At 35.2% G+C, this 11,340-nt stretch overlaps 1 protein-coding gene across 1 annotated transcript; it reads right to left on the reverse strand.

Moving 5' to 3' along the window:
• Positions 1 to 1,440: 1,440 nt before the first annotated feature.
• LOC112039781 (E3 ubiquitin-protein ligase RHF2A) lies at positions 1,441 to 10,567 on the reverse strand. The gene is made up of 9 exons (XM_024072688.2): positions 10,324 to 10,567; positions 9,568 to 9,720; positions 9,423 to 9,469; positions 8,050 to 8,112; positions 7,841 to 7,949; positions 7,349 to 7,725; positions 7,120 to 7,227; positions 6,654 to 7,013; positions 1,441 to 1,708 (listed from the first exon to the last, which is right to left on the reverse strand). The coding sequence occupies exons 1-8, from the start codon at positions 10,336 to 10,338 to the stop codon at positions 6,701 to 6,703; spliced, it is 1,185 nt and encodes a 394-aa protein (XP_023928456.1). The 5' UTR covers positions 10,339 to 10,567; the 3' UTR covers positions 1,441 to 1,708; positions 6,654 to 6,700.
• Positions 10,568 to 11,340: the final 773 nt, after the last annotated feature.

Here is an 11,340-nt window from a genome sequence, read left to right on the forward strand (position 1 = left end):
TTGACAAAATCGTTGAGCAGAATATACTTATGTATCATTGAAATGTGAGAAGACAATTTCAAGTCTAGTTTCCCAATTATTAGTCCCATAGAGGAACGTGTGCCAATGGTTATGGGATAGATTTGAGTTCAAACCTTTTAGAGACAATAGCATAACAATAATTTCTTGTTGTCCATCACTTGAAGTTATTGCCACTTGAGTAAAGTTGAGGTCAGATTATGGCTCAACCCACTTAAAGGATCCCTTACAAATCTTGATGGAATGTTGGAGCGTAATATAAAATAGATCCTAAGTTCGAACCTCTAAGGACAATGGCATGGCAAATTTGGTTCAAGATTATTATTGTTCATCACTTAACAGCTATTGTTTACCTTAGTGGAGTTGGAAGTTCAACTATGAATCAACCCACCTAAAGGAACACCTAATTATCCCATCCCCCACTTAGCTCATTTGCTCGTCAATAGCTAGGGTTAGGGACTACGATTAGAGTATGTATGTGGCACGATGAATCAAAGAATATGAGACAAATCGTTGTCAATCAAGAATAAATTAACACTAAGTGAGTGCTTGGATCACTTGAACGTTTTGCGCTTCCTACGTTTTTTTTTTTTTTTGTTTTTAATAACCGGCGCCTATTGCACTATTCATGTCCCATGAACAGTACAAATAGGCAAATGAACAATTTTTTTGGTGTGAACAGTAATTCAAAAATTATTTTTTTTATTGTTTTCAACAAAATAAGCAATATTCAAATGCACTTTAAGTTTATTTTAGCTTTTGCTCATCTTTAGCATTTCAGCTTTGTCTATTCTTTTCCATTCACAAGAACCGTAACTAGAGATTTTCAATTCAATAAATGTAGTCTCACAGAATTTTCACAGAAAAATTCACACCCCCTATATCTTCGTGTGTTGTGGCAGGCCCAAGTGAGATTCCGTGTGAGTGAAGGTATGAATTTTTTGGTCCTAGAATGAGACATTAAAAATACATTTAAAAAATAAAAAAACCATCGAAGTTGAAGATCCAACCCCAAATCAATGAAAATTTGTTCCTAATACATGTGCATACAGTGATGAGGATGACAGATGGCATACAATTGAATATCCCATCTCAATTAGAAAAATAGGAAGAGAAATATTAGGATATAAATCTTTTGATTGATCAAGACCTTTGAATAAAATTGGAACGATCAATATCTTTGCTTTCTTCTCCCACTCCCCTTTTTTTTTAATTTTTCCCCTTTGTTTCAAGGATATGTTCTCTCTTCAGCGCAATTGAAGTGGATATTCATATGAGATAAACAACAATAAGTTCCATTTTCCCTTCTTTCTTTTACTGCTTAGGGTTCAAGGACGAGAGGAAAGAAATGTCTCATGAAAATTTGATGTAATACGAAATCGACCACGTGTGCATGTAGGCTCGAAGACATTGATAACATCCTTAAAAAACCAGAGCGATTCTGTATAATATATTCATAAATAGGTCATTATATAAATCAATTTACAAACACATACTAGTTTCTACAATAGAAGAGGTCTCTCTCTTGTTTATTTATTTCAGATTATATATTAATCGCCCAGTGCTCTTTTCACATGTAAAAGGATAAGCAGTGTCTTCTCAAAAAACAAAAAAGGATAAGCAGTGGCCTGAAGAGGATGTCTAAGCATCATATCCACAGCATGCCATATCTAGGAAAGGGAAGATCCACCTGATATCAAAGAAGCATCTCTCATTAAACTTACAATTCTCACCAGAAATTGGCTATCATAAGTCTACAGGAGTAAAAATAGGATTTAAGCAGTGAAAGTAGGATTATAACAATTAATAAACCTATTAAATAAAAGTAGGCTTTGAATCACTGGGTCTAGGCAATCAGGACATCCACATGCACACTAGTTATTAAGAAGATTTACAAGATTGCTTTCCTTGAGGAAAGGGAAAATGTGTGTTTGTCATCAAGCATTAGCTCAAATGGCACTTCCTCTTCTTTCAAGGACAAGATGGAAGATCACTAGGTTTAGACTCCCTGAATGCACATGTAATTTATCAATCAAAAGGACAGAAAAGTAAAGATGCACATAACTATCACAAGGGTAACCAAATTTCAACAACAATATGGCTATAACATCACACCAACAAGTTAAGGACAAATTATCAAGCCAACCACAACTTGAACCTAACCTAGGTATCAACCCTTTCTAAAGGCTAGATTCCAACCTCAATAAAACCTCTACATGGAAACAGCAAATAAATAGAGAAACGTAAAAACATTTCAAATATTTTAAATGTTGCTTAAAAGTGAGAACCAACACATTCCATAAGCCCTAGAATACCAAGCTTACACTAGATTATGAATCAAGCCATCACCTTATTCCTGTTTTAGTCGGAGCTGGAAGGGCAGGCTACTTGATGACATATACCTAAACCTAATACCAAATAGGAGTGACCTGAAGCAACTCACATATTAATCATATTTTTAATGATAACACTATTCTTATGTATAGAGATATTATACCTTTTTTTAATGATGTGTAACCAAGGCAGGGCCCTTTAAACCCACCCCTGGGAAGTAAACCACAGACGCATGATATAGCTATATTATACCATAAAACCAAACGCCTGAAGAACTATAGCTGAGAATTGTACCTAGTGCACAGAGCTCCCACTTTCTGTGGGGTCTAGGAGAGGTGATTGATAAGCAGCCTTACCCCCATCTTTTTGGAAAGGTTGATTCCCAGACTCTACCCCCAACTTGCGTATTGGCATAAGGCACTTGCCATCACACTAAGAACTGTAGCTCAAGGAAACATATAAATTTTCAGGGCCACATTATGGTGTTTTAACACATTTTGAATTCCTAACTACCATTTTATGTTAGGTCCCACTTGCTTCCTCTCCTACCTCTCTCCTAACTTCTCTATGATGAGCTTTTGTTCCTCTGTACATTGGCACCTATTTGGTTCTTAATATCATGGAGAAGCTCTATCTCTAGGTCACACACTCAAAGCTTTCCTATTCAACTTAATGGTATCTTCTAGTCTTGCAAACTTCTTCTAAAGAGGATAACTAGGGAAGCAAGCATCTGAACAAGCTGCTACATCTTTGGCTTGGCTACCATGTGCTTGAAGTACTCAATATATATAATATAAAAAAATTTCATCTCAATGGCAGACTTCATGTCCTACATATTCACAAGCCACAACCAGTACCTTTTAGTTCAATGCAAGCCAGGCACTTGATTAGGTCACAGGTGAGGCAACAAATATAATTTTTAGACCCTTAAGGCAATGTGACTTTAATGAGGTGCTCACCTTTTGAGTATACTTATGTGACTCAAAGGTGAAAATGAGAACCCCATAAAAAAGGTCATACTCAGTACACAAAACTCCAATTTTTTTTTTTTTTTTGGAGAGGCTGATTCCTAGACTCAATCAAACCCACTACATGCCGCTTTGGGCAAAATGCACTTGCACCGAGGCCTGACCTCATTAAACTAATAGCTAAATTATATAACATACTTCCATAACAATCTATTCTCATATACTTTTAAAAGTAAGGATCCTAGGTCTAAAGGCTGATGAGATTTAGCTCAAATGGAACCTCCTCCCCTTATAAAAGAAATATGGGGTAAAATTGTGGATTCAAAAACCATCAAGTGCATATCTAACTTACCAATCAAAAAAAAAAAAATCCTAGGCCTCATGAAAAATAGACCCTAAATTGAAACTTAAGTTAAACATCTTCAAAGAGATTTTCTTTAGGGTGGAATGAGTGAGGAGTTTAAATTTCACTTTGACAATTGGAACGTGGTTTGCACATCGATTTGGGATGGTGGTTTGGGGATTAAGAATAGATAATCTCCCCTGGGAGTTACACAGGCAACACCAATCAGCAATTATAATACCCTATTTCCTCAAATTCTCTGTAAAAATTTTGCCCATTGTGGCTGTCCAAGCAAAAATTGCAACTTCTAGTTGAACTCTAACCTACCATATACCACTCCATGGGAATTTGCTGTCCTGCCCTTCCTCCAAAACCAAAAGCCACGACTCTTTCAAGAGAGCAGACCAGCTTCCCACCAAAATACCATCCCCCCCCCCCCCCATCAAATACCCCCCACCAAATCCCCCCTCTCCTTCTTTATGATTTACCATAGCAGCATATCAATCATCCGAGAATAACTTCATAGAATCTAATTCCCAATCCTATACTGCAAGTAAAAGTGAAGGGCTCCACTGAATGCTATCCCTTGAACAACCCAAGTGTAATATGCTCTAGTAATGAAGGGTTCCACTGAATGCTACCCTTCAAACAATCCATGTAATATGCCACTAAGGCATCTTTGTTACTGACTATCCAAAGTAACTTCAAGTATCTATTCTTCAAGGTATAATCCCCACACCAACGGTTGTGCCTAATCAGACCTTTTGCTATCCCCTACCTCATAACAAAAAAATCTAGCAAAGCTAGGCCATCTATTTCTGATATTCTTCCACAGGCTTATTGATGTAGGAGAATTTAAGCCCAAAGGGAAGAAAATAAAAATTAAAAAAGGGCACATGAGTCCATTGTCTTTTATTTCTCCATGCCATGCTTAATTTATTATTATGTCTCGAGTATTTTAAAAGGTCATGTGACTTTATTGAAGTATCCAGTTAGGATTTGATTGTTAAATGTAAGATGAAAGATTAGGAATCTAGGGTTGCTAAAGGCTATTATAAATTGTTTCTTTTGAGTCATTGTACACAGCCTCCTTTTCATATTTAACCTACGGAATTTCAAATTTGAATGTTTTTTTAATCTCTTTAAGCCTAGAGATTGATGTTTGGGTATTCCACTTCAATCCTATTTTCTTCTCCTAGCTGTAATCTTGTTTTATTGCTAAAATTTTCTTCTTAACCATTCTTATACTCCAATTCTAAGTTCTCCTCACTGCATCACTTACTAAATAGGGACACCTGCTAACATCCAAGCAACACTCTCTCCAAGAGTTCCCTTTTTTCTTTTTTTTTTCTTTTTTTGTTACTAGCCTCCAAATGAAATCCATCTCAACAACATAAAGCCATAACCATTAACCAAGTAAAGCTCGATTAAATACTAAAAAATTTCTAATCCCTAAACCTCCAAGTTGGATAGGATTGCAAACAATATTCCAATTGACTCAACAGAATTTAAATTACTCCCAATGCCAAGAGCCTTATAACTAAACTGATTGGCACCTCCTGATGATTCCAATGAGACATCCAGGGTTCAAGTCCCTCAATCCCCAAACAACGAATCATCAAAAAATTTAAATTCCTCCCATTTTCCATTCAAAAAAAAAAATTTATTTTAATTTTATTCATTCTATTGCTGCTCACCTGTAGGTCTAAATGAGAACATCATTTTAAAAAACCTAGGGTTTTATCTATTATCTCTATGATTCTTATTGTTGGCATTTTTTTTATATATAACTTATCAAATAAACTGATGCTTATAGTGTGACGGTAGTGATACGGTTGGCCTTGTTTCAGTCATAACAAGTACCCAGGACCCCATCTTTATAATATGCTTATTATTTTAAATTCCATTACATAATAAAATACTATCATTTACTATATAATTTTCGTTGTTGATCACTTACTTCTACATTGTGATATTGCTAGAGAATTATGATCTCCAATGTTATGTTTATTTGGGATGCAGCAGGTTATGCCAAATAGGGTAGTTGATTTGTTGGCCTGTTGGATAGAGAGGTTTACTAGACAATGTAGCAGCAATATTTGGAGTCCAAACCCATTTGTGCATAATGTGGACTATTTGAAAAGAATATTACACCAAACATTTGAAGGAATTGAACAAGCTACAATGGATCTAAAGATGAATAGATGATCTTTTCACCTTCCTGGATGATTGGATCACGCTTTTAAGTGGTCATTCACTCTCAGATTTGCTAGAGTTTCTTGAATGTTGTAAATAGTTTGGGTAAAAACTAGATGCATTGATTTTTATTATTTTTTTTTTTTTGATAAGAAATGAAATTGTATTAATAAAAAATAAAAAATAAAAAAGGAGAGAAAACCCAGGTACAAGATGCACTGAATTTAATCATCCCTGGAGAAGAAAATACTGTTTCATTGGTCAATGAAACATGTGTTTGAATTTAATTGGGAAACCTAATGTACTGAACCTAAGAAACTGTAACTAAGTTTTGCCCTTTTAGTTTATTTTTTTCTCAAACAAAATCAAGAACTATATTGCCAAAGATTGAATGAGAATAAAGCTGAAAATTAATCATTCACCAAATATGATTACAAGATGCCATTAAAATGAAAGACTAAAGATAGAGAACCATGTCATAAGCATGGAAAACTGGTACAAAATAATTAAATACCAATCAACAGACAGAATGAGAAACATGCAACAAAATAACACAAGCATATAGATGATTCAAATGGTTGAAGGAAGTTGGGATAATAACTATAAGCACCCACAAATGCAATTTTTAATTTATTGGTAAGTTACATAGACACCCAATGGGTCTTGAACCCACAAACTCACGCTCCTCCTAAAACCTATGTGGGGAGGAGCCAAGAAGGTGCCAATTGAGCTAGAGCTCATTGGCTTGACACATGCAATTACTCGGTGCAGCAAAATTCAATTTTGAAGCTTACCTTTTCTAAAGGAAATGATTTGAGTGATGCAATTGCAGAAATAATGCTTATGTCGAACTGGAACCAGCAGCACATGCAGCTGGCTTATTTGTGTCTCCCAACGAAATGTCACCACTTGTCTCTGATGTGCGCTGGTTGTCTGATTCTGTAACTGAACTATTCTCTATACTAGTTGATTCAGATGCAGAACTTGTTCTCCCAGTTTCTTTGGTCTCCAGACGCTCCATCATGCGTGATACAGTTGCAATCCCTGCATTTACCTCTCTTCTAACTTCAGAACCAATGTCTGACATCGAAGTGTTACGAGAGAATAATCTCTCCCTCCATCCTTTTGTGCTTTTCGAAATGGATTCTTTGTATCTAAAAAGAAAATTAATCATAAATATAGACCAAGTTGTAGAAGGCGAAGAAGTCATCAAGTTTATCACCCCCATACAAAACATGAAATGGTCGCATAAAGTAATACCTCATAGACACTGCATTTAATCGAGACTTTATTGATTCTGAAAGTGATTGGATTTCTGAAGGTCCTGCTCTATCTGGACCACTGGGTAACAATTGACTAGGAGACCTCCTGGATGGAAAATTTATGTAAATATAGTAGTACATGGCAAAAAAAATTCATGATTTTATATAATATAAACAAACTTAGAATAATGTAGAAGAATTGTAATGATGTAGCCTCAAAGGGATACCTATCCAATCCATGTTGATTGGCAGCAAGAACAGTTGAGCCTGATGTTGAGGCTGAAACCTGGTCAGCTTGGGGAGAATTTACTGAAGAAGTCAGTTGTGAAGGTTCTTCTCCCACAGTTGTATGAGGTGAAGATAGAGCAGCTACTGCAATTGCAGGAGCTGGTTCGCCTTCCCCCCTATGGACTGGAGCAGAAGTAGCAGGAGGTGAATTAGGATGAGTTGAGAATACCAAGAACTGAGGACGACCTTGAGCTGATGACCTATTCCTTTGGCCTTCCCTTCTAGCAATGTGGCGAGCTCGTCCCATTGCAGCAGCAGCAGCTAAGTGCTGGATTATACGCTCTTCAAGTTCAGCATCATTTGCACCCACCGGTAACTGCATTAAAACACAAAAGCAATGATTAGTACATGACCCTTCCCAGGTAAATTTAGCTTATATGTGACTTATTAACAAGAGAAAAGAAGCACAATAGCATAGGCAGAGTACAAACATGTTGTAACTCAAAATCCCCCAGGGTTGGATGATGAAATATTGTGGCATTTCTAGAAGGATTAAACCTAAAACTCCTCTCTCGTTCTACTGCCTCGAGCAATTCCTGGCTGAAAGAAAAATAAAAAAACAAACATATAAATTGACATATATACCTTTCATGTGACAACCAGTAAGAAAATCAAAACAAAAGTAGAGAGCAGCAAAAACCCGGTTGGATCCTTCAGGCTGATGGGTTGCCAGCACATGGGGCACTGGGAACTTCTTTGGCACCTACAAGATTAAAATAAAGTTATTTTAATGAATTCTTCTAATCAATATAACATCTGTGCCCAGATATGGAAATTTGATCAGACACTGCCAAATATCAGGACGTTCAGGGAAGTTAGGATTCAACGGACAGTATGAAATTAAAAGAGCTAGTACAAAAAGCAACACATTGAAATATTAACTGTACAGATTGAGAGAAGGAAGAATCACTGTTTCCTCGTTCCTCCAGCACATGATACACCAATTTACTTGGAAGAACTTCCATATTTACAAGATAATTGACAGTCAGGATCCGTTCTAACTTCTAAGGCAACATCCAAGCAAAGAAAGAAAATTTGAAGACAGATTTTTCTTTTATAAGCAAATTTGAGTACAGACCACAGATGAAAAAAGTTACTACGATTTAGAAGGCCTAAGCCCAAGGCACCAAGCTATTTACACCTAAATCTTTACACAATAAACATTTCAATGTTAGAACTTCTTTTCATTAAAGATTTTTTAGGATACAATATAAAAATAAAATCCCTAAGCCCATGTCTAATTCTCTATGTTAATACAATTTTTTTATTATATAAAAGAAATGATTTTCTACAATAGAAGCCATACTCTTGAAAAGCATCTGACAAACCATTCTCAATAAAATAAGCATAAGAGATTGTTACCATTAAGTATTTTGAAATATGTATATATATATATATATATATATGAAGGAAAAAAAAATGTAACATTAAATTAACCAATCAATCAATCCTACAAATGACCAACAAAGGAAGTAAATGGCCAACAAACAAAATGGTTCAAATTTGCAATGCCAAAGCTTGGAGCAAATAAAACAACCTATGATGCTCATCAATATCCTCAAGCCGCTTTTCAAAAAAAAGCCACTACTCTCCTCTCCAAAAAAAACCCAACAAACAATATTTTTTTTATGGGTTTTGACATTCCCATCCGACCCCTGATTATCACCAGCAATCATTATAGTGGAAAGGGTAAATAACTTCATGCTCTCAAATTTGAACTCACATGCACTACCAATCTTTTTTTTTTTTTTTAAATGACAGAGCTATAACCGATGAACTTTGAGGCAAAGCCTGCTCTTAACACCTTAACAGAACATGGGCTCCTAAATCCAATCTTCATTCACATCACTTGACTCATATATGCAATGATGAAGCACAAATATTATTGCACAGTGACATGTCGACACCCCCATTTCAGCCCTATACCACCTGGCCCATGGTTATTATCGACAATCACAGAAGTGCAAAAGGCAAATAAATTGATGCTCTTAAAATTGAATACATTTGCACTACCATTCAAGAATACATTGCAGATGAAACTCATGCTTGCAACCGGTCACCTGTATAAAATATAGAGAATTGGATTAGTTAAAATAATTCATCAAATACCAACTCGAGAGTAGAAAAGATACAGAATTTTGCAATAAGTATATGATACCGTCGAAGGATCACTATCACAGAATGCTTCAAGGCAAATGCTGCAAGCATCATCGCAGGCATCCAGGATTCCACCCTCCACGAAGGCCGCAGCTGATGTCAAATGAGCCTCAGACGTCTTGCCCTCCTCCTCCTCCTCCTCCATCCCCGGAACCTAGAAAAATCCAATTTCTGAAATTACTAATTTTGACAATTTGTACATATTCCAAATCATCGTCTAACATTAAAATCTTTTCAAAACAACAAACAAAGCAAAAACCCAATGTTCCATGTAGCAGAGTTTCAAACCCACAACTGAGAAAGAAAATCAGACCTATTGGAAATTTGCTAATTTGTATCAGTGCAGATAATTAACACACTAAAAGCCCCAAAGCAACAACAAAAAAACAAATAACCTTCAACGAAATCGAATCAAATTCACAACAATCACAACAATGAAAATCAAAATTGAGCTCTTGAGATAACAAGACAAAGCTCATAAGAATAGAAATGTAACAATTCAACTCTACCAATTGCCAATTGTCTAATCGTAAATAGACATATCTTATACTGATTGACTGAACCAAACACCAATACAAAAACAAAACAAAAAGAAAACCAGTGAGAACTCGAAATTTACACCGTCCATTTGTTTAACAGAGAAAACTCGGAACCTTATCAATAGGCCAAAAAAAACCAGCAGAATTTAAATTTTCCTCCTAAAATTTTCTCAGAAACCAAACAACACAATTTATAAACAAAACATGAAAAAACGCACCGAATTTGCCTCCATAGAAGAATCGAGACGAATCAATATCCGTGTGGCAGTGACGATCGAGGCCCGAAACCCTAGAAAACGTGAATTTCAAAGAGAATTGGGGGAGATTAGATGAGGACAGACGAAGAGTAGAGGAGTTGACGGAAGACTTCGACTTCGACTTCGACTTTCGACTTTCGACTTTTTTTTTGTGGTGTTGTGAAGAGAAGGGAAGCCAAAACCGAAGACAAAGACAAAGACAGACAAAGACAAAGCCAAAGCGCAAAGGGTAACGAAAATCGATCGAGAAAATTTAGCGTTTCCCACTGACTAAAGTCGCGCCACGTGGATTTTCTCAATGAAAAAGAATATCTTTTCTTTTTCTTTTTCTTTTTCGGCTCAGTTGTTTTTTTTTTTCCTTTCCCATCCCACTTTTCCATTTTTTACCTACTATTCTATCCTCAACTTTTCTTTTCCTTTTTGTCTTTCCTTCTAAACCAATCAAATTAATTTACTTGTAATCGGAAAGAGAAAATAAATATAGTAAAGAAAGATAAAATACCTATGTGTTAAAAGTAGGGAGAGAAAGAGAAAAGAAAATATAAAAATATATATTTTACTTTTCTTTGGTTTGTAGAAGGAAGAAGATAAGTTTTTTTTTTTTTTTTTTTTTTACTTGAATACTTGATTAAGTTTTTTATTTTTCTTTTTAACGAGAAGTCAAATAAAATTTTATACAAGATTAAGTAAAGAAAGCAAGAAAAATGCATATTTTTTTTTTTTTTTTTGTATACTTGAATACTTGATTAAGTTTTTTATTTTTCTTTTTAACGAGAAGTCAAATAAAATTTTATACAAGATTAAGTAAAGAAAGCAAGAAAAATGCATGCCCAAAAAAGTAAATTTTTTAACCACTAAAAGTCAATAATTGCGATTGAAATTTTTAAGTGAAGATTTCTTGTCATTTCCGCTCATTTTTTTAGCTCAAATTGATATGTTTTCTTTCCAATTTTTTTTTTTTTTTCCTCCTATGACCGA

This window comes from Quercus suber, unplaced genomic scaffold (assembly GCF_002906115.3).
Source record: "Quercus suber isolate HL8 unplaced genomic scaffold, Cork oak 2.0 scaffold_299, whole genome shotgun sequence".
Classification (NCBI taxonomy): domain Eukaryota; kingdom Viridiplantae; phylum Streptophyta; class Magnoliopsida; order Fagales; family Fagaceae; genus Quercus; species Quercus suber.

Excerpts from the sequence above, each read along its gene's own strand:
- LOC112039781 (XM_024072688.2), bottom strand. Across the intron at positions 8,113-9,422 it reads CTGCAATGTATTCTTGAATG|GTGCCAAAGAAGTTCCCAGT; the intron begins GTAGTGCAAATG and ends TTAATCTTGTAG. Across the intron at positions 7,726-7,840 it reads GGGATTTTGAGTTACAACAT|TTACCGGTGGGTGCAAATGA; the intron begins GTTTGTACTCTG and ends GTTTTAATGCAG.